Below are 23,504 nucleotides of genomic sequence, written 5' to 3' on the forward strand. Positions count from 1 at the left end.
CCCCCCTCCTTCCTGGGCGAGAGCTCCCAGGTCAACAAGCCAAGACCCTCCCTTCGGGGTGCAGCTGGCGTGGCGTGGCCCCCGTCCACTTGGCCCCTCTGCTCCCCGGGCCCCTAAAATAGCGGTCGGCAACCGGTGGGCCACGTCCCACCGGTGGGGCGTGAGAAAATTTGGGTGGGGTGCAGAGAAATCTCACCCCACCCCCAAGCAATTAATCCCAGGTTACGCAGAAATGCAAGGCTGCGCCGACCGCATGGCTCACGGGAACCCTCTCCGCCCGCTCCGTCCTTAACCCGGCAAACCTTGCCCGCTCAATTGCTCGTTTTCCTTTTTCCGACCATCCTCCGTTCTGCCACGCCGGGAGATTTAAGAATGAGCTCGGAAGCAGGAAAACGGTGGGATATCTTTGCTTTCTAGCTCGTTTTTAGATTTTCGGGCTCTGCTTTTGAGCAGAGCCGAACCTCCCTTAGGATTGAAGCTTCTATTATTCAGTGCAGACTCAGGGCAAGCAAATTTGATGTGACAGACTCAGGTAGCCGATGGCAGAGAGATAGATCTCTGAATGGTTCTGTGAGCAACTCAATCTGCCTGCCTGCTTTTGGGGAAAAGTTCCTTTTTTTAATTAAAAAAAAATATCAATATTTATACCCATGGTGTATTGTGAGATAATTTTGTGAGTTGGCTTGCAAGCACATTTTATGTGACAGACTCAGGTAGCCGATGGCAGATAGATAGATCACTGAATGATTCTTTCTAGCTCGTCTTTAGATCTTCGGCTTTGCTTTTAAGCAGAGCCAAACCTCCCTTAGGACTGAAGCTTCTATTATTCAGTGCAGACTCATGGAAAGCAAATTTTATGTGACAGACTCAGGTAGCCGATGGTAGACAGATAGATCACTGAATGATTCTTTCTAGCTCATCTTTAGATCTTCGGCTTTGCTTTTGAGCAGAGCCGAACCTCCCTTAGGATTGAAGCTTCTATTATTCAGTGCAGACTCATGGCAAGCAAATTTTATGTGACAGACTCAGGTAGCCGATGGTAGACAGATAGATCACTGAATGATTCTTTCTAGCTCGTCTTTAGATCTTCGGCTCGGCTTTTAAGCAGAGCCGAACCTCCCTTAGGATTGAAGCTTCTATTATTCAGTGCAGACTCACGGCAAGCAAATTTTATGTGAGAGACTCAGGTAGCCGATGGCAGAGAGATAGATCATTGAACGATTCTTTCTAGCTTGTCTTTAGATCTTCGGGCTCTGCTTTTAAGCAGAGCAAAACCTCCCTTAGGATTGAAGCTTCTATTATTCAGTGCAGACTCACGGCAAGCAAATTTGATGTGACAGACTCAGGTAGCCGATGGCGGATAGATAGATCTCTGAATGATTCTGTGAGCAACTCAATCTGCCTGCCTACTTTTGGGGAAAAGTTACTCTCTTTTTAAATAAAAAAAAAATCAATATTTACACCCATGGTGTGTTGTGAGATAATTTTGTGAGTTGGCTTGCAAGCACATTTTATGTGACCGACTCAGGTAGCCAATGGCGGATAGATAGATCTCTGAATGATTCTGTGAGCAACTCAATCTGCCTGCCTGCTTTGCATGCTTTTGGGTAAAAGTTGCTCTTTTTTAATAAAAAAATTCAATATTTACACCCATGGTGTGTTGTGAGTTAATTTTGTGAATTGGCTTGCAAGCAAATTTGATCTGACAGACTCAGGTAGCCGATGGCAGATAGATAGATCTCTGAATGATTCTGTGAGCAACTCAATCCCTCTGCTTGCTTGGCCTGATTTTGGGTCAACGTTGCTCTTTTTTAAAAAAATAAAAAGCTCAATATTTATATCCATATTTATAATATTGACATACAAGCCATGCCCAGCCAGTCACATGACCACCAAGCTACCCCACAAATTGGGTCACGCCCACAAAACCGGTTAGTGAGTCCCTGGGATTTAAAACGATGGGTTGGGTGGTCCCTGAGGTCCAAAAGGTTGGAGACCCCCTGCCCTAAAAGGGCCGTGACTCCTCTCTTTCCAGGAGACAATTACATCCATCCAACTCCTGGAGGGTTTGCACAACTGGAAAGCCCCGAGGTGCACCTGCCCGGGGCGGAGGTCTGCGTGCGATTCTTATATTACCTGTACAGCGTCAGCCGCGAGAGCCAGCTGAGCGTCGAGATCCGGAACGCTTCAGGCAGCGTCACCCCCTTGTGGAAACGGGAAGGACCACAGAGCACCTCCTGGCTGAGCGGGGCCGTCACAGTTCCTGCCCAGACTCCAGGCCCCTTCAAGGCAAGTGGAGGGAAGGGCGGGGGGTGGAGGGACAAGGAGTCCTCAACCTATGACCATAACCGAGTTGTCGACTCGTACAGCGTCCCTGTGCCTGTTTTCGAGGTGCCACAAACAAGGTGTGTGTGGGAAATTTGATTTTCGGGGACAGAAGATCCGGTAGCCTAGGCTACAATCTTTTGTAAGATAGGTGTTGGAATGTACTTTGGGTTTTAAAACCAGAAGTAGATTCCAACACTTATCTTACAAAAGACTGTAGCCTAGGCTACCGGATCTTCTGCCCACCGAAAATCCTTCGTTGGAGAATGTGATTGTTGACAACAATCTTTTGTAAGGTAGGTGTTGCAATGTACTTCGGGTTTTAAAACCAGAGTACTTTCCAACACTTATCTTACAAAAGACGGTAGCCTAGGCTACCGGATCTTCTGCCCCGCCGAAAATCCTTCGTTGGAGAATGTGATTGTTGACAACAATCTTTTGTAAGATAGGTGTTGGAACGTACTTCTGGTTTTAAAACCAGAAGTACATTCCAACACTTATCTTACAAAAGACGGTAGCCTACGCTACCGGATCTTCTCCCCCAAATATCCTCCGTTGGAGAATGTGATTGTTGACAACAATCTTTTGTAAGATAGGTGTTGGAATGTACCAGAAGTACATTCCAACACTTACTACAAAAGACTGTACTAGGCTACCGGATCTTCTGCCCTGCCGAAAATCCTTCGTTGGAGAATGTGATTGTTGACAACCATCTTTTGTAGGTAGGTGTTGGAATGGAGTTCTGGTTTAAAACCAGAAGTACATTCCAACACTTATCTTACAAAACACTGTAGTTTAGGCTACCGGATCTTCTGCCCCGCCGAAAATCCTTTGTTGGAGAATGTGATTGTTGACAACCCAGCCTGTGAAGGTGCTTAGTTGGAGAATCCGATTTATGACGCGTGAATGACGTATGCCAGAGTTGGGTTCGTTGAGGTCCATGCTGACATGTTGCTCCTACTAAATCTTTCGAAGCTTGGCCCGAGGCTCACGATTTAATTCGGGCGATTGCCGGAACCCTGGCAATTGCAGTCGTGAGTCGTGATGGTCGTAAAGCATTTTATTTTATTTGGCATCTAATTCTTTTCTTTTGACATCGCATTCTTTGATTTGACCCTTCAACGTTTGATTCGATTCGATATTTCGCTTCCTTTTACTTCATACTGGTGTTTTATCTCATTTCATCGAGCAATTCTCCCGGCGGGGTGCCATAAAAACGGTTAAAATCAAACACGAAACTAGCCTTAACGACAAGGCGACGTAAATCGCAGCAAGTACGCAGGAGGGGAAGCGACCCTCCGAGCCCAAATATATAGCACAATAACGGCAGAGCGGATCCTACTTGCGCCAAGGGTTGGACTAGATGACCTGCAACGGTGTTGGCGGACCTACGGCGCCCGTGCCGCGGGCGGCATGCACAGCCATGGGTGCCGACACGCGAGCTGCAGGCAAACTTACCTCACTGCACACGCGTGTGCCTCACCGCGGATTTTTGGCCGGTTTGAGGCCTTTTTCGGCCTCCCAAAGTCTTCTGCAGGCTTCTGCGGGCTTTTCAGGATGAAAATTAGGCCCATTTTGTCACTTCCTGTTTTTCAGGAAATACCAGAAATGGCGAAACGGGCCTAGTTTTCAGCCTGCGAAGCCTGCAGAAGCCTGCAGAAGCCTTTGGGAGGCCTAAAAAGGCCTCAAACCAGCCGAAAATCCGCCGTGAGGTGCAATGCAGGTAAGGAGGCGGTAGGTAGGGAATTGCGCGGGCATGTATAGGGGGCGTGGGGGCGCGTGCATCGCCTTCTGGGTGCCGGCACACGAGCCCAAGCCCCATTTTTGGCACAGGAGCCCCCAAAAGTTAGCCACCCCTGACCGACAAGGTCCCTTCCAACTCTTCGATCGGGTCAGTAAGTAAGATTTTGGAAGGGGTTCGGAAGGTCTTCTAGTCCAGCCCATCTTGGCTAGATCTCACAGTTGGTGTGATGTCCCAGGGTGGGATACAAAATGAACACAGTCACACACACACACAAAAATCATGGGGAAATAGAAAGGTGTCCTACTTCAACCAGTCACTACAGGAAAAAGTTTGTGTTAAAGAGAAAGAGAAATGGCTATATTGAAAAAGAACGGAGGAAAGAAACAAGTGTAATGATTGAAATTGAGATTAAATAAATAAACTAGAATTAAGGGAGTGAAAAGTGGGGAGAAGATATATGCAAAATGTAGAATTTTAAATAAGATATGAAAGCATGAATTTGATTTACGTCTGTACAAAAAGTTATAAGCCACTTTCTAAAAAGAAGTTTTATGATTTTATGTTATGAGTTTTGTTAGTCTATGTTTGTTTATGGAGGAGTAATGATGTTGGATCAGAACGTATGAAATAGTAATAATATGAAATATAGTAATATGAAATACCTGAAAGTATAAGTTTAATGAATAAAATTGAACAGAAATAAAGGAAGAAACAGTGAGAAGATGGAAAACCATAATAAGATATGAAGTTGAATATATACGATGCATGTTAAATTGTGCGCGGAAACGTGATAATTTAGAACTATCTTGTACTTAAATGAGATGTCTTATTTGTTTTGCTAAGGAGTTGTTAGAAAAGATGTTTTAGGTTCTTAGGTCTTAGGTTTTGTTTGTGTACTCTCTTTGAAAATTAATAAAATTTGTTTAAAAAATATATATATCAAAAATTAGGGGGAGCCCCTTTTATTCTTTCCCTTTGCTTCCAAGCTCCAAATATCCTTGACTGGAGACCAAAAAAAAATCCCCCCACAAACAGTTACAAGAAGGAGGAAATGCCGTTTAAACTAAAAATGTTTATAAATGATAAAGAGTTAAAAAAAAAAAAGCAACACAAAGAGGCAAGATAAGGGCGGGAGGACGTCCACAGATAACACAACGACACGCCGGGAAGGATGCCAAAGTCAGAGAGGAACCACAAACGAGAGATATTCCCACGCTTTGTTTCCAGCCCTCGCCCGTCCGCGTCTCCGTCCTCTTATTCCGTGGTCACAGCTGCAGCCCAGGAAGGGGATCGAGGCCCTTTCCTCCCCCCGTAGGCCATGCCCGTCACGTTTCTCCTTTCTCCTCTCCTCCCCGCGCGCCCTAGGACGGAGACGGGATGGGCCTGGGTCCTCCTCTGACCGCCCAGCCGCAGACTCCTCCGCAACGTCCGGAGAGCCAACGATCGTTGTTTAAGCCTCGCGGGGGTGGCGGGGTGTAACTGCCCTATTTGGCGAGCGGGAACTAAATCCTGATTTGTCTGTCTGTCCAGGTTGTTTTCAGAGGCAAAGCGGTCAGCACAGGAGACATAGCGGTCGCTCTGGACTCCATTTTCATTCAGATGGGACCTTGTTTACGTAAGCCATCTTCCACCACGGCCGACCACCGCCACCGCCGCCGCCGCCACGTTCAGGAAGAGAGAGAGAGAAAGAAAGGAGAGGAAGAGAGAGAGGAAGAGAGAGAGAGAGAGAGAGAGAGAGAGAGAGGAAGAGAGAGAAAGAGAGAGAGAGGAAGAGAGAGAGAAAAGAGAAAGAGAGAGAGAGAGAAAGAGAGAGAGAGATGAGAGATGAGAGATGAGAGAGAGAAAAGAGAGAAAGAGAGAAAGAGAGACGGCCAGGCCCCTCCTCTCCCCAGACCCTTTCGAAGAGAGAGAGTAAGAGAGAGGAAGAGAGGGAGAAAGAGAGAGAGAGAGAGAGAGAGAGAAGCCCAGAAAGAGAGAGAGAAAGAGAGAAAGAGAGAGAGAGAAAGAGAGGAGAGAGAGCTCCCGAGAGAGAGAGAAAGAGAGGAAGAGAGAACCTGAGAGAGAAAGAGCCCAGAGCCGGAAGAGAGAGAACTGAGTTGAAAGAGATTTGAATCCCAGAGACTGGAAGAGAGAGAGAAGAGAGAGTAGAGAGAAGAGAGAGAAAGAGATAGAGAGAGAGAGAGAGAGTTAGAGAGAGAGATAGAGAGAGAGAGAGAGAGAGATAGAGAGAAGAGGAGAGACTTTTGGCTGCTTGCAAGGAAAACAGCAGATGCTGCAGAAGTCTTTTTTTTTTTTATCTCTCACTTAAACTCCACCAGGAATGATAGTCTTTGGGAAATAGATAGTCTCGCCAGGTTAGACCACCTGATAGATAGATAGATAGATAGATAGATAGATAGATAGATAGATAGATATACCATAGGGTCGGCAACGCTTGCGGCCTGCTTACTCTCTTGCAATCCCTTCCTCTGCCATCTTTTCACTCGGACGCTAGAATTCTAGCCAGAGGGGATTCTGAGGAGGCTCACACACCCATCTTTACAAGCCGCACGAGGTTGAGTACAAAAAGTCCGGAGGAAGAAGGGTTTTGCTGGACAAGGACTGAACAGGGAGATAGAGCTGTTCTTTATTTGGGATCGCAGGATACCATCTCCAGCTCCGTTCTTTGGGGGGGAGAGAGAGAAAGAGAGAGAAAGGGAGACAGAGAGAGAGAAAGAGAGAGAAAGGGAGAGAGAGAAAGAGAGAGAGAACCGTCGGATGACTTCTCCAGGCCTGGATGTGAGAGGATGGACGGAAACGACGGTTGAGAGAGAGGAAGAAGGCTGAGGTGCTTTCCACCAAGCATAGTGTTTCTTGGGGTGGTGGAATGGTTGCTCTGGTTCGCCGGCAGCAGGGCGCCGACGGCTGAGGTCTCGGAGAGATGAGGGCCCCGCGTGTGATGGAGGGACGGGGCCAGAACTATCGGGGAGCGGGGTGTGGCCGTCGGAGCTTGGGGAGGCCGGAAGCAATGAGGAGGGACGCCCGAGGAGCCTGTGCTCATGAGAGCTGCTCGAAGGAAAGACCAGCTGCAGCAGCCACAGGCGAACCCGAGAGTTTTATTCCGTAAGGATAAAGTCAACCTGAGAGACCGGAGTTCTTTGCAGGAGCAAAGACGTTCTATGCCCTTCAAGCCTTGTGGAAGACTCGGGAGTTTTATCCCATAGGGATAAAAGCCAGCCTGAGAGACCGAAGTTCTTTGCAGGAAGCAAGGATGTTCTATGCCCTTCAAGCCTTGTGGAAGACTCGGAGTTTTATCCCGTAAGAATAAAAGTCAGCCTGAGAGACTGGAGTTCTTTGCAGGAAGCAAAGGCGTTCTTGCAAAAAGCTTGAAGGGCATAGAAGTTCCTTGCTTCCTGCAAAGAACTCCGGTCTCAGGCTGGTTTATCCCTGCGGGAATAAACCTCCGAGTCTTCACAAGGCTTGAAGGGCATAGGCATTTCTTGCTTCTGCAAAGAACTCCGGTCTCTCAGGCAACTTTATCCCTGGGATAAAACTCCCGAGTCTTCCACAAGGCTTGAAGGGCATGAGAACTTCCTTGCTTCCTGCAAGAACTCCGGTCTCTCAGGCTGGCTTTTATCCCTTACGGGATAAAACTCCCAAGTCTTCCACAAGGCTTGAAGGGCATAGAACTTCCTTGCTTCCTGCAAAGAACTCCGGTCTCTCAGGCTGACTTTTATCCCTTACAGGATAAAACTCCCGAGAGTCTTCCACAAGGCTTGAAGGGCATAGAATGTCCTTGCTTCCTGCAAAGAACCCCGGTCTCTCAGGCTGGCTTTTATCCCTTATGGGAATAAAACTCCTGAGTCTTCCACAAGGCTTGAAGGCGAGAACTTCGTTGCTACCTGCAAAGAACTCCAGTCTCTCAGGCTGGCCTTTATCCCTTTACGGGATAAAACTCTCGAGTCTTCCACAGGGTTTGAAGGACGAGAACTTCTTTGCTAGCTGCAAAGAACTCCGGTCTCTCAGGCTGACTTTTATCCCTTACGGGAATAAAACTCCCAAGTCTTCCACAAGGCTTGAAGGATCGAGAACGTCTTTGCTACCTGCAAAGAACTCCGGTCTCTCAGGCTGACTTTTATCCCTTATGGGATAAAACTCCCGAGTCTTCCACAAGGCTTGAAGGGCATAGAACTTTCTTGCTTCCTGCAAAGAACTCCGGTCTCTCAGGCTGGCTTTTATCCCTTACGGGATAAAACTCCTGAGTCTTCCACAAGGCTTGAAGGGCGAGAACTTCGTTGCTTCCTGCAAAGAACTCTGGTCTCTCAGGTTGACTTTTATCCCTTATGGGAATAAAACTCCCGAGTTCGCCTGTGGCTGCTGCAGCTGCTCTTTCCTTCAAGCAAGCCCTGTTGAGCACAGGCTCCTCGGGAGCGTCCTCCTCATTGCTGCCGGCCTCCCCAAGCTCCGACGGCAGCACCCCAGTTCTCCGATCGTTCTGTCCCCGTCCCTCCATCACCCGCGGGGCCCTCGTCTCTCCGAGAGCCACGGCCATCCACACCTGTTGCCGGAGAACCACGACACCACACACACACACAAGCTCTTTTGTCCCGAAAGCCAATTCAGATCTTTTTCGACTCTCGTTGTAGTTGGCTCCTTCATGTTGCTGGAGTCTTTCGAGGAGGCAAGTCGGGGAACCGGCGTTCTGAAGAGCCCCACCTTCAGTTCGGGAGGCTGCCTTAGCCTGTTGTTCTTCTACACTCTCCACGGCGTCTCCAACGACACGGCCCTGAAGATCTACGCGGCTCCCCCAGGCAAGTCCCTGGCCCTTCGGAACTGGGGGCCGGGGGGAGAGAGCGCTCTTTTTATTTATTTTTATTTAGTTAGTTATTTTTGTCGATTGCTTACAAGGTAATTGCTTACAGGATAAACATAGTTATGAATACATGGATACATATAAGAAAAATAAAAGAAATAATAGGACAGGGACGGTATAAGTATAAACATGGTTATGAATACATGAAATACATTGAAGAAATATATTTAAGATGCATATAGGATACATGTAAGAAAAATAAAAGAAATAATAGGACAGGGACGGTATAAGTATAAACATGGTTATGAATACATGAAATACATTGACGAAATATATATAAGATACATATAGGATACATATAAGAAAAATAAAAAGAAATAATAGGATGGGACGGTATAAGTATAAACATAGCTATGAATAGCTACCGTCCCTGTCCTATTGTTTCTTTTATTTTTATTTTATTTTTCTTATATGTACCCATTTCATGTATTCATAACTATGTATACACTTATACTTATTATCTTGTAAACAATTGACAAATCAAATAAAATAAATAAAATAAAAATAAATGAATACATGGATGCATATAAGAACAATAAAAGAAACAATAGGACAGGGACGGTATAAGTATAAACATGGTTATGAATACATGGATATATATATAAGAAAAATAAAAAGAAACAATAGGACAGGGACGGTATAAGTATAAACATGGTTATGAATACATGAAATGCATTTAAATATATATATATATAAGATACATATAGGATACATATAAGAAAAATAAATAAAAGAAACAATAGGACAGGGACGGTATAAGTAAAAACATAGTTATGAATACATGGATACATATAAGAAAAATAAAAGAAACAATAGGACAGGGACGGTATAAGTATAAACATGGTTATGAATACATGAAATGCATTTAAAAATATATATATAAGATACATATAGGATACATATAAGAAAAATAAATAAAAGAAAGAATAGGACAGGGACGGTATAAGTATAAACATGGTTATGAATACATGAAATATATTGAAGAAATATATATATAAGATACATATAGGATACATATAAGAAAAATAAATAAAAGAAAGAATAGGACAGGGACGGTATAAGTATAAACATGGTTATGAATACATGAAATATATTGAAGAAATATATATATAAGATACATATAGGATACATATAAGAAAAATAAAAAGAAAGAATAGGACAGGGACGGTATAAGTAAAAATATAGTTATGAATACATGAAATACATTAAAGAAATATATATAAGATACATATAGGATACATATAAGAAAAATAAATAAAAGAAACAATAGGAAAGGGGTGAGGTCCATAGTAGACAGTCTCAGGTTAAAGTTTTGGGGGTTTGGGGAAGAAACCCCAGAGTCGGGTAGAGGATTCCAGACATTGACCGCTTTGTTATTGCTGAAGTCGTATTTCCTGCCATCAAGTTTGGCGCGGTTAACTTTGGGTGTGTATCTATTGTTTGCTCTTGTGTTGTTATGGTTGAAGCTGAAATATTCATTGACAGGTAGGACATTGCAAGGTATGGTTTTATATACTATACTTAGATCGGACCGAAGACGGCGTAATTCAAGGTTTTCTAGGTCTAGAATTTCGAGTCTGGTGGCCTAAGGTCTTCTGCAACGAGTAGAGGAGTGGAGAACTCTTCTTGTGAAACATTTCTGGACTTTCTCCACTGTGCTAATATCCAATACGTCATGGGGGTTCCAGACTGATGAGCTGTATTCAAGTATTGGTCTAGCAAATGTTTTGTATGCTCTAGTTAGTCGTGTGATATTACCAGAGAAAAAGCAACATAACTGATAGAAATATATAGTGAGATGATAGATAGATAGATAGATAGATAGATAGATAGATAGATAGATAGATAGATAGATAGGTAGGTAGATAGATAGATAGATAGATAGATAGATAGATAGATAGATAGATAGATAGATGGATTGTGTGAGATGATAGATAGATAGATAGATAGATAGGTTAACAACTCTTCATGCCTTTTGGGCTCTGTAGTTACAATGGGCCCCAGCACTTAGATCATTAGAGATGAGTTACTCCAAGGTCCTTGACGGAGTTTGGATCGTCCACAAGGTCAGCTTGTATTTTATTTTGTGATATATATTTTTTTGCCACTATGTAGGACAGAGCATTTCTTTGTTGAGATTTGAAGTTGCCGTTCGTTCGACCCTTCTCATCCCCTTCCCGGCCTCCGTCCCCCCTCAAAAGACCCTCCCCAGCTGATGAACCCTTGAGTAAATGTCATTTCCTCGTTGTGTTTGCTGTTAACAGGGGCGGAGCTGGGCGCCCCGTTGCTGACCCTCCAAGGGGAACACGGTCCCAGCTGGAAGGGAGGATTCGCCGTTTATACTGGGAGGAAGGACGTCCAGGTAAGGCGAAGCGGAGACCATGTCCGCAAAGGTGTGGTGTTGAATTAAGCGGCCGTGTGGGAGTAGAAGGAGCAGAACAGCTTGTATTTTACAATCCCAGAGGCTTCAAACGCCAATTGAAGAGAGTAGAATGCCCACGAGGCTGAGTTTCAAAACGTCTTTGCTTCCTGCAAAGAAGGTCCGCTTCCCAGCTGGCTTTTAACTCCTTGAGGGAGGGGCCCATTCCCTTGCAACCTTCCTCCCGAGCCGCCCCGCGCTGCCAGACCCCCCCCAACAATCTCCGAAGGGCCGCAGCCCGCTCCCGTGATGGTCCTGGCCCCTCCTCACCCGAGTCCCCTCGCTCTCCTCCGCCGTCCGTTCCCCCGCTGCCGGCTAACCGCAACAGTTGCCGAGGGCGTTTGCTCCCTTGGAGGATCTTTCTTGACGCGGTGACGGTGGCTGCGAGTGTGGTCGGAAAAAAACAACAACCCGTCACGATCCTTTTTTCGGTGCCGTTGTAACTGCAAATAGTCGCTAAGTGAAACGGCTTTAAGGGAAGGGCTCCCTGGTGTCCCGCCACAGGTTGTCAGCCTCCGTTCTGCTGTCCCGGGAGATTTAGATTAGCTTGGAAGCAGGAAAACGGTTGGATTTCTTGCTTTCTAGCTCGTCTTTCGATCTTCGGCTCTGCTTTTGAGCAGAGCCGAACCTCCCTTAGGATGGAAGCTTCTATTATTCAGTGCGGACTCAGGGCAAACAAATTTTATGTGACAGACTGAGCTAGCCGATGGCAGATAGATAGATCACCGAATGATTCTTTCTAGCTAGTCTTTAGATCTTCGGCTTTGCTTTTAAGCAGAGCTGAACCTCCCTTAGAATTGAAGCTTCTATTATTCAGTGCAGACTCACGGCAAGCAAATTGTATGTGAGAGACTGAGCTGGCCGATGGCAGATAGATAGATCACTGAATGATTCTTTCTAGCTAGTTTTAGATCTTCGGCTTTGCATTTAAGCAGAGCCGAACCTCCCTTAGAATTGAAGCTTCTATTATTCAGTGCAGACTCACGGCAAACAAATTTTATGTGACAGACTCAGGTAGCCGATAGCAGATAGATAGATCATGGAATGATTCTTTCTAGGTCGTCTTTAGATCTTCGGCTTTGCTTTTAAGCAGAGCCGAACCTCCCTTAGGATTGAAGCTTCTATTATTCAGTGCAGACTCATGGCAAGCAAACTTTATGTGACAGACTCAGGTAGCCGATAGCAGATAGATAGATCATGGAATGATTCTTTCTAGGTCGTCTTTAGATCTTCGGCTTTGCTTTTAAGCAGAGCCGAACCTCCCTTAGGATTGAAGCTTCTATTATTCAGTGCAGACTCATGGCAAGCAAATTTTATGTGACAGACTGAGCTAGCCGATGGCAGATAGATAGATCACGGAATGATTCTTTCTAGCTCGTCTTTAGATCTTCGGCTTTGCTTTTAAGCAGAGCCGAACCTCCCTTAGGATTGAAGCTTCTATTATTCAGTGCAGACTCACGGCAAGCAAATTGTATGTGAGAGACTGAGCTGACCGATGGCAGATAGATAGATCACTGAATGATTCTTTCTAGCTAGTCTTTAGATCTTCGACTTTGCTTTTGAGCAGAGCCGAACCTCCCTTAGGATGGAAGCTTCTATTATTCAGTGCAGACTCATGGCAAGCAAACTTTATGTGACAGACTCAGGTAGCTGATGGCGGATAGATAGATCTCTGAATGATTCTGTGAGCAACTCAATCTGCCTGCCTACTTTTGGGGAAAAGTTACTCTTTTTTTAATTTTTTAAAAAATCATTATTTACACACCTGGTGTGTTGTGAGTTAATTTTGTGAGTTGGCTTGCAGGCACATTTCATGTGACAGACTCAGGTAGCCGATGGCAGAGAGATAGATCACTGAATGATTCTGTGAGCAACGCAGTCTGCCTGCCTGCTTGGCCCGATTTTGTGTCAAAATTGCTCTTTTTTTAATGTATAAAAAACACAATATTTCTCTAAACATTTATAATATTGACATACAAGCCACGCCCAGCCAGTCACATGACCACCAAGCCACACCCACAAATCGGGCCGCACCCACAGAGAACCGATGAGTGATCCCTGAGATTTCAAATGATGAATTTGGGGGGGTCCCTGAGGTCGAAAAGGTGAACTAGTCTAACCCCTGCCAGATCAATCAATCAATCAATGAGTATAGCGCTGAAAAGGAACCTTGGAGGTCTTCTAGTCTAACCCAAGGATGGACTTCCAAAATTTTAGCCACTGGTTCTCGGCCCGGTTGCCGGGTGGGCGTGGCTCAATGGTCATGCCATTGGCCGGGCGTGGCCAGCTCAATATCCCTCCCATCGAGGCACGCATCTCCTCACCTGGCCTCTCGCGATGTAAGTGTGTCGTAAGTGTGAAAAAAAAAGGGTCGTAAGTCCCTTTTTTCCCGTGCCGTTGTAACTCGGAATGGTCCACACCACACAAGCCAAGGACCAGCAAAGGAGGAGAGAAAAAATACTCCAGAGAAGTTCCTGAGACAGGAAGTCTAGTCCTGCCAAGAACGGAATCAGGGTTAAAGGAGTAGCAGTTTCTGTAAGCAACCCCAGAATGTTTCCTTCCTGCCTTCCTTACAGGATTAGCCCTATAATTTTTTTTTCTAACAACCGGTTCTCCGAACTGCTTGGATTTTGAACAACCGGTCCTAGCGAATAGGTGCAAACCGGTAGTATCCCCACCCCATGGATATAGTGGAGTGGTGGGGCAACATCTACCCCGAAGGACCGTTGTAAAGAGAGGCGGGGGGGAATTAAAATAACGGCTCGACGTTTGCCTGCAATGCTACACCCCGCAGCGGAGCGGGCATCCTTTACAACTCGTAGTCACTTGCTATTTTCCACTTCTAGTTTGTCTTCGAAGGTGTGTACGCAGGGAAACCCGGCTTGGCGGTGGACAACGTGGTCGTATCTCGCTGTGAAAGTAAGCTAACCGCAACTCTGTGGGCAAGGGGCATGGTGTGGGGAGGGGAGAACAGCCGAGGTGGGGGGAGGAGAAGGGAAGCGGCCTATCCCAGCTGACTCTCCCTGGCTACTTTCCTCTTCTCCCACAGATGTTTTCGCCAGCTGCGATTTCAACAACGACACCGACCCCTTCTGTGGCTGGAGCGCGTCGGTGAAGGACACCTGGCGGCGAACGAACCGAAACACCCCGACCGAAGACACGGGCCCGCCGGGGGATTACCCCGATGGCGGTAAGGAGCAGAGGGCCACGCCCCAGGTGGCGGGCGTGGCTGGCTGGGCCGTGGGACTGGGTAGGACGCGGCTCGGGGGGTCGTGGTGACGGGCTGGGCGCGCCCAACTCAACATCCCTCCCATCGAGGCAGGCCTCTCGTGGCGGTGGGGATGCTGTAACGGTCGTAAGCGTGGGGAAAAAAAGGGTCGTAAGTCCCTTTTCGCCAGGGCCGTGGGAACTTGGAAGGGTCCGCTCCACACAAGCCAAGGACCAGCAAAAGGAAGCGGGAAAAAAAAATAAACTCCAGAGAAGTTCCCGAGACGGGAAGTTCTAATCCTGCCAAGAACGGAATCAGGGTGAACGGAGAGGCAGTTTCTGTCAGCAACGCCAGAATGTTTCCTTCCTGCCTTCCTGACAGGATTAGCCCTGTAAAAAAAAATTTTTTAAACAAGTTTTATTGATTTTACAAACAAACAATCAAGACAAAACATCATTAAACATTAAAAACATAAAACCTCTTTCCATTGTAGATCCTTACAAGGCAGGTAACATATTGCTTTATATCACATACTTATAATTTATCCCATTTCCATATAAACACGTAAATTCCCTTTACCAAATCCCACATTGTTTCTCTTTAATCATTATTCAATCATATTTCCTTTCTGATTTATCTGCTATCCAGTCATCAACTTTATATTTCCCTCTGGCTTGTTTATAACTATTCTCATCTAGTCTTCTTCCGAGATTTTATTATTTAATTCTTAATTAAACACACACACATAAAACATAGACATAAAAACATAAAACTTTCTTCTAGAAAGTTACTTGGCCCCAGATTACCTCTTTTTATATGGACTCAGTTGTATTCACGCTTTTCTTATATACCATTACCCATCTTATTTACCATTCTATATCTATTATATAACTCCTCTCCACTTTTGCCTCATCTTAATTCTGTTTTATATATTTAATCTTGCTTTTTTAAAAATAAAAATAAAAAATTTATATCTTTTGTCCATTTCTCCATTTACCTCTGTCTCGTTTCCAATTTAAGAAAGAATAGTTTCCCCTGGAATCACGAATCGGAGTACGATGCCTTTCTATCATTCCCCTAAGTTAAAATTTAAAATAACACCTATAATAACACCTGTAATTTTTTTTTTTTTCTTCTCACCACCGGTTCTCCGAAAACCGCTTCGAAGGTTAACCGCCGGTTCTAGCGACGAGGTGCAAACTGGTAGCAATCCCACCCACCCACCCCCGGATGGCCGGGATTGCGAGAAGCGGGTTTCATCGACTCCATCCTGTTCGGATTGGGGCGCGGGGGGACAAATTGGGGGCGATTGGAGGTCAGGTGGTGGTTTGGGGGCAGTGGGTCCCTGGCAAAGATTTAAACCCCCCGTCTGCCCTGCCTACTTTGGGATCCGCCCAGGAGTGAGTTTCTGGTACGATTTACGACGCCGCAACGCAGCAATATTGGGTAGCGATCGAGGAAAAGATCTGCAGCTCGAGATTGGAACGGGGCGGTGGGGCTGGTTTTCGCAGACGTTTCGTGAGCCAAAGAAGGTAACGCCGTTGGTGCTAGAAGGGAATGGGATTGGAGGAGGAGGAGGAGGAGGAGGAGGAGGGGGAGGAGGAGGAGGAAGAGGAGAAGGAGAAGGAAGAGGAGTTGGAGGAGGAGAAGGAGGAGGAGGAGGAGAAAGAGGAGGAGGAGGAGGAGGGGGAGGGGGAGGAGGAGGAGGAGAAAGAGGAGGAGGAGGGGAGGAGGAGAAGGAGGAGGAGAAGGAAGAGGAGTTGGAGGAGGAGAAAGAGGAGGAGGAGGAGGAGGGGGAGGGGAGGAGGAGGGAAAGAGGAGGAGGAGGGGGAGGAGGAGAAGGAGGAGGAGGGGGGAGGAGGAGGAAGAGGAGGAGGAGGAGGGGAGGAGGGGGAAGAGGAGGAGGAGGAGAAGGGGAGGAGGAGGAGAAAGAGGAGGAGGAGGAGGAAGAGGAGGGGGGAAGAGGAGGAGAAGGGAAGAGGAGGAGAAGGAGGAGGAAGGAGGAGGAGGAGGAGGGAGGAGGAGGAAGAGGAGAAGGAGGAGGAGGAGGAGGGGGGGGAGGAGGGGAAGAGGGAGGAGGAGGGGGGAGGAGAAGGAAGAGGAGGAAGAGGAGGAGAAGGAAGAGGAGGAAGAGGAGGAGAAGGAAGAGGAGGAGGAAGGAGGAGAAGGAGGAGGAGGAGGAGGAGGGGTAAGAGGAGGAGGAAGAGGAGAAGGAGGAGGAGGAGGAGGGGAGGAGGGGGGGGAAGAGGAGGAGGAGGGGGGAGGAGAAGGAAGAGGAGGAAGAGGAGGAGAAGGAAGAGGAGGAAGAGGAGGAGATAGGAAGAGGAGGAGAAGGAGGAGAAGGAGGAGGAGGAGGAGGAGGGGTAAGAGGAGGAGGAAGAAGAGAAGGAGGAGGAGGAGGGAGGGGAGGAGGGGGAAGAGGAGGGAGGAGGGGGAGGAGAAGGAAGAGGAGGAAGAGGAGGAGAAGGAAGAGGAGGAGGAGGAGGAGGGAGACAGGTCTAGGACAACTTGCCATAGCCAACTTGCCACAGCTGTGTCTGGTTCCGCTGTGGCCAAATCACCACGGGACAACTTGCCCCGGACTACTCGTGGCGGGACAACTTGCGGTGGCACACAAGTGGCAGAATCTTGAAGAAATGGCAAGGAATAGAATCCTTCGAGAAAGGAGGCCGAAGGAAAATGGGCATGTCCAAAACTTAAAATAACTTTTTAATGATTTTAAATAATTAAGTACAATGGTTGAAGGCAGCCAATTGGCCTCAGCGAGTTGGCCCGTGGTGAGTTGGCTGTGGTGAGTTGGCCGTGGTGAGTTGGCTGTGGTGAGTTGGCCATGATGAGTTGGCCGTGGTGAGTTGATCGTGATGAGTTGTTAGTGAGTTGGTCTTAGTGAGTTGGTTTGTGGTGAGTTGGTTCATGATGAGTTGGCCATGATGAGTTGGCTGTGGTGAGTTGGCCATGATGAGTTGGCTATGGCGAGTTGGCCATGGTGAATTGGCCGTGATGAGTTGGCCATGGTGAGTTGATCGTGGTAAGTTGGCCGTAGTGAGTTGGCTGTGGTCAGTTGATCGCGATGAGTTGGTCTTAGTGAGATGGTTTGTGTGTGAGTTGGTCTCGTGGTGAGTTGGTTCATGATGAGTTGATCATGATGAGTTGGCCGTGGTGAGTTGGCCATGGTGAGTTGATTGTGATGAGTTGGTCTTAGTGAGTTGGTCTTAGTGAGTTGGTTTATGGTGAGTTGGTTCGTGGTGAGTTGGCCATAGTGAGTTGGCTGTGGTGAGTTGGCCATGATGAGTTGGTCTTAGTGAGTTGGTCTTAGTGAGTTGGTTCATGGTGAGTTGGCTGTGATGAGTTGGCCATGGTGAGTTGGCCATGATGAATTGGCCATGGTGAGTTGATCGTGATGAGTTGGTCTTAGTGAGTTGGTCTTAGTGAGTTGGTTCGTGGTGAGTTGGTTCGTGGTGAGTTGGTTCATGATGAGTTGGCCATGATGAGTTGGCTGTGGTGAGTTGGCCATGATGAATTGGCCATGGTGAGTTGATCGTGATGAGTTGGTCTTAGTGAGTTGGTTCGTGGTGAGTTGGTTCGTGGTGAGTTGGCCATAATGAGTTGGCCATGGTGAGTTGATCGTGGTGAGTTGGTCTTAGTGAGTCTGTCTTAGTGAGTTGGTTCGTGGTGAGTTGGTTAGTAGTGGTGAGTTGGCTGTGATGAGTTGGTCATGATGAGTTGGCCATGGTGAATTGATCGTGATGAGTTGGTCTTAGCAGAGTTTGTTCATGTGGTGAGTTGGTTCATGGTGTGTTGGCTGTGATGAGTTGGTCATGATGAGTTGGCCATGGTGAGTTGATCGTGATGAGTTGGTCTTAGTGAGTTGGTTCGTGGTGAGTTGGTTCATGGTGAGTTGGTTCATGATGAGTTGATCATGATGAGTTGGCCGTGGTGGAGTTGGCCATGGTGAGTTGATCGTGATGAGTTGGTCTTAGTGAGTTGGTCTTAGTGAGTTGGTTCGTGGTGAGTTGGTTCGTGGTGAGTTGGCTGTGATGAGTTGGCCATGATGAGTTGGCCATGTTGAGTTGATCGTGGTGAGTTGGTCTTAGTGAGTTGGTCTTAGTGAGTTGGTTCGTGGTGAGTTGGTTCGTGGTGAGTTGGCTGTGATGAGTTGGCCATGATGAGTTGGCCATGTTGAGTTGATCGTGATGAGTTGGTCTTAGTGAGTTGGTTCGTGGTGAGTTGGCTGTGATGAGTTGGTCTTAGTGAGTTGGTCTTAGTGAGTTGGTTCGTGGTGAGTTGGTTCATGGTGAGTTGGTTCATGATGAGTTGATCATGATGAGTTGGCCGTGGTGAGTTGGTTGGCCATGGTGAGTTGATTGTGATGAGTTGGTCTTAGTGAGTTGGTCTTGGTGAGTTGGTTTATGGTGAAGTTGGTTCGTGGTAAGTTGGCCATAGTGAGTTGGCTGTGGTGAGTTGGCCATGATGAGTTGGCCATGGTGAGTTGATCGTGGTGAGTTGGTCTTAGTGAGTTGGTCTTAGTGAGTTGGTTCGTGGTGAGTTGGTTCGTGGTGAGTTGGCCATGATGAGTTGGCCATGGTGAGTTGATCGTGATGAGTTGGTCTTAGTGAGTTGGTCTTAGTGAGTTGGTTCGTAGTGAGTTGGCTGTGATGGTTGGTCTTGGTGAGTTGGTCTCTTGGTGAGTTGGTTCGTGGTGAGTTGGTTCGTGGTGAGTTGGTTCATGATGAGTTGGCCGCATGAGTTGGCTGTAGTGAGTTGGCCATGATGAATTGGCCATGGTGAGTTGTCATTGATGAGTTGGTCTTAGTGAGTTGGTCATAGTGAGTTGGTTCGTGGTGAGTTGGTTCGTGGTAAGTTTAGTGAGTTGGCTGTGGTGAGTTAGCCATGATGGTTAGCCATATTGAGTTGATCGTGGTGAGTTGGTCTTAGTGAGTTGGTCTTGGTAAGGTTGGTTCGTGGTGAGTTGGTTCGTGGTGAGTTGGTTCATGATGAGTTGGCCATGATGAGTTGGCTGTAGTGAGTTGGCCATGATGAGTTGGCCATGGTGAGTTGATCGTGATGAGTTGGTCTTAGTGAGTTGGTTCGTGGTGAGTTGGTTCATGGTGAGTTGGTTCGTATGGTGAGTGATCGTGGTGAGTTGGCTGTGATGAGTTGGTTCAGTTGGTTGGTGAGTTGGCCATGAGTTGGTGAGTTGATGGTGAATTGATCGTGATGAGTTGGTCTTAGTGAGTTTGTTCGTGGTGAGTTGGTTCATGGTGTGTTGGCTGTGATGAGTTGGTCATGATGAGTTGGCCATGGTGAGTTGATCGTGATGAGTTGGTCTTAGTGAGTTGGTTCGTGGTGAGTTGGTTCATGGTGAGTTGGTTCATGATGAGTTGATCATGATGAGTTGGCCGTGGTGAGTTGGCCATGGTGAGTTGATTGTGATGAGTTGGTCTTAGTGAGTTGGTCTTAGTGAGTTGGTTTATGGTGAGTTGGTTCGTGGTGAGTTGGCCAGGTAGGTTGGCTTGTGGTGAGTTGGCCATGATGAGTTGGCCATGGTGAGTTGATCGTGGTGAGTTGGTCTTAGTGAGTTGGTCTTAGTGAGTTGGTTCATGGTGAGTTGGTTCGTGGTGAGTTGGCTGTGATGAGTTGGCCATGATGAGTTGGCCATGTTGAGTTGATCGTGATGAGTTGGTCTTAGTGAGTTGGTTCGTGGTGAGTTGGCTGTGATGAGTTGGTCTTGAGTGAGTTGGTCTTAGTGAGTTGGTTCGTGGTGAGTTGGTTCATGGTGAGTTGGTTCATGATGAGTTGATCATGATGAGTTGGCCGTGGTGAGTTGGCCATGGTGAGTTGATTGTGATGAGTTGGTCTTAGTGAGTTGGTCTTAGTGAGTTGGTTTATGGTGAGTTGGTTCGTGGTGAGTTGCCAGTGAGTTGGCTGTGGTGAGTTGGTGATGAGTTGGCCATGTTGAGTTGTGTGATGAGTTGGTTCATGATGAGTTGGTCTGTGAGTTGGTTGTGGTGAGTTGGCTGTGATGAGTTGGCCATGATGAGTTGGCCATGTTGAGTTGATCGTGAGAGTTGGTCTTAGTGAGTTGGTCTTGGTGAGTTGGTTCGTGGTGAGTTGGCTGTGATGAGTTGGTCTTAGTGAGTTGGTCTTAGTGAGTTGGTTCGTGGTGAGTTGGTTCGTGGTGAGTTGGTTCATGATGAGTTGGCCATGATGAGTTGGTCTGTAGTGAGTTGGCCATGATGAATTGGCCATGGTGAGTTGATCGTGATGAGTTGGTCTTAGTGAGTTGGTCTTAGTGAGTTGGTTCGTGGTGAGTTGGTTCAGTGGTAAGTTGGCCATAGTGGTTGGCTGTGGTGAGTTGATCGTGATGAGTTGGTCATGGTGAGTTGGTCGTGGTGAGTTGGTCTTGGTGAGTTGGTTTGTGGTGAGTTGGTTCGTGGTGAGTTGGTTCGTGGTGAGTTGGCCTGTGATGAGTTGGTCATGATGAGTTGGCCATGGTGAATTGATCGTGATGAGTTGGTCTTAGTGAGTTTGTTCGTGGTGAGTTGGTTCATGGTGTGTTGGCTGTGGTGAGTTGGCCATGATGAGTTGGCCATGGTGAGTTGATCGTGATGAGTTGGTCTTAGTGAGTTGGTCTTAGTGAGTTGGTTCATGGTGAGTTGGTTCATGATGAGTTGGCCATGATGAGTTGGCTGTGGTGAGTTGGCCATGATGAGTTGTCTGTGGCGAGTTGGCCATGGTGAATTGGACGTGGTGAATTGGCCATGGTGACTTGGCTGTGATGAGTTGGTCATGGTGAGTTGGCCGTGGTGAATTGGCCATGATGCGTTGGCTGTGTTGAGTTGCCCCATTTCAGAGCGGGGATTGTGGTCCATAGTACCAGATAAGTATATTTGGGGTTTTTTTTGCCGACATTTCATGACCCAACTAGGTAACATCATCAATGTAATGACTGTTCATCGACATCATCTAGCGCTAATGATGTTACCTACGTTGGGTCTTGAAATGTCCGCAAGAAAACAACCAAACACTACGATTATTGGACAGGGATCTAACTATATCGATTAAAATTGTACTGTTTCACAACTGGTTACGTTCTATAGTAAACATCAGGACTTCTGGCCGGGCTTTGGGGCCTGTATTTCTCGGCGTTAGGGTATATGTGGGAGATACTAGGTCATTGTAACCTAGCAAGAACTGGTTAATGACCTATCGTATTACAGATGGTCATAACAGGACCGTAAGAGGAAGAAGAAGTCCTGAGAAACGAAGGTAGTTTCGAAGGACGAGGAAACAGGTGGTACGCCACAATAATATAGATGTGGCGTAGGGAGATACGTAGCTTGGATGGATTGTATATTTCTCATTTTTACTACCATGGGTCTCCCTCGCCTTTTTTTTTCCTAGAGGGCTACTACATCTACGTAGAAAGTGGCCACCTGAAGCCGAACGAGTCGACGCGTTTCTCCAGCTCACCGTTCTGCATGGATCAGGAGGCCTGCGTCGAATTCCACTACCACATGCACAGCGTCGTGGAAGTGGAGACCCAACTCAGGGTCCTGCTGGAGGACTCTTCCGGAGGCGACGTTCTTCTTTGGCACCGTACGGGGACTCAGAGTCCCGACTGGCTGTACGGATCGGTGACGTTGCCCTACGCCGGAGCGCAGCCAAGTAAGGTTAGTGGAAGAAGGAGGAGGAGGTGAACGGATCCTGGGGTGGTCCAAAGGAGCGCCAATGTCGTTTTATTGCCGACCATGTGGGTGAGAAAGAGTGGAAGAGGAGTCCGCGTATCTCCGGTGGTCCCGGCTTTCGGTCAAATGGACCCTCCTTGAGTACAACTGAAGGAGAAGAGGTGTAGCTCGGAGTTGAAATGAGGAGGACCATCTCAGACCGTGGTTTACAAAGTAGATCACGCCATCAGGGCTAGTTCGTATGGGCAAGGAAACAACGGTGATACAACAGTGGTGGGACTCCTTTTTCCAGGGGGAGCGGGGGTGAGTCTGCCTACCGCGATGAGGTGGCCCGATTTTTTTGCTTCCGCGGTGCGGAGACCATAACTTGATCCTCAACCACCCATGAGACCGAGCAGCCGAGAGTAGACGACGTGGAAGGAATCGATCAGAAATCCAGCTCTGGTTTATCAGCGGAAACCGAAGGGGATCGAGTGGGCGGTTTGCGGTTTGCGGCGCGCTCGGGTTTATTTTCACAGTCAGGATGCGAGGGCGTTCGATTTCGTTTGTACGAGGGGAAACTAAACTAAAATGTCTTCCGGAAAACAGCCGAGCTCAGGGTGGTCGGGGGAGGAGGGGTCTGGCACCCCTCCCCGCGTTCAAATCGCGACTCCCTAGCCGCGTCTCCCAGTTTGAAAGAAGGATTTATTCGGCACGAACGTGCCGGCGCTACCTGGGGGCAGGGTAGTTTCCCAGGACAAGGAAACAGGTGGTAGTCTACAACAATGTGGATGTGGCATCCTTCATTTCCTACACCTGGTGCCTCGTCTTCCTCCTACCCCTCCTCTGGATGTATATTCTCTGATGGGACGCCTCCCTAGCCGAGAGTCCACAATCACGCTCTCCGGGAATAATCGTGCGCGCCGGAAGCTTCGGCTGCCATTTCCTATGAAAGCATTTAAGGAATGTACTACTGCGCCGGAAGCTTCGGCCGCCATTACCTATGAAAGCATTTAAGGAATGTACTACTTCACACACACACACACACACACACACACACACACACAGACCTTTCTGCCGGCGACTCTAAAAGACCACAGAGCGGACACCGTGAACAGCAAAGACAACCGCGTCCAACCCCGTCCCCCTAACGACTAACTATTTTCCTTGAACTCAGGTCGCTTTCGAGGTCATCCGAGGAAGCAACGCCTACTTGGACGTGTCGTTGGATAATATTTCGGTGCGGAAGGGCCTCTGTGCAGGTAAGGCGGTCGAAGCCAGGGGTCGGC

General features: G+C 47.4%; 1 protein-coding gene across 1 annotated transcript in view; it reads left to right on the top strand.

Annotated features, from left to right (window-relative positions):
• The first annotated feature begins 232 nt into the window (after positions 1 to 232).
• The window catches only part of ZAN (zonadhesin), a 57,147-nt gene continuing 33,875 nt past the window's right edge, over positions 233 to 23,504 (top strand). The window contains exons 1-10 of the mRNA XM_087919021.1: positions 233 to 284; positions 2,036 to 2,289; positions 5,600 to 5,684; positions 6,821 to 6,847; positions 8,695 to 8,859; positions 11,186 to 11,283; positions 14,187 to 14,259; positions 14,390 to 14,530; positions 21,953 to 22,221; positions 23,393 to 23,477. Coding sequence (XP_087775147.1) covers positions 233 to 284; positions 2,036 to 2,289; positions 5,600 to 5,684; positions 6,821 to 6,847; positions 8,695 to 8,859; positions 11,186 to 11,283; positions 14,187 to 14,259; positions 14,390 to 14,530; positions 21,953 to 22,221; positions 23,393 to 23,477 — 1,249 coding nt within the window. The remainder of the gene's footprint in view (positions 285 to 2,035; positions 2,290 to 5,599; positions 5,685 to 6,820; positions 6,848 to 8,694; positions 8,860 to 11,185; positions 11,284 to 14,186; positions 14,260 to 14,389; positions 14,531 to 21,952; positions 22,222 to 23,392; positions 23,478 to 23,504) is intronic.

Source organism: Pseudonaja textilis, unplaced genomic scaffold (assembly GCF_049901715.1).
Source record: "Pseudonaja textilis isolate UNSWEBS1 unplaced genomic scaffold, rPseTex1.2 PTEXSCF23, whole genome shotgun sequence".
Taxonomy (NCBI): domain Eukaryota; kingdom Metazoa; phylum Chordata; class Lepidosauria; order Squamata; family Elapidae; genus Pseudonaja; species Pseudonaja textilis.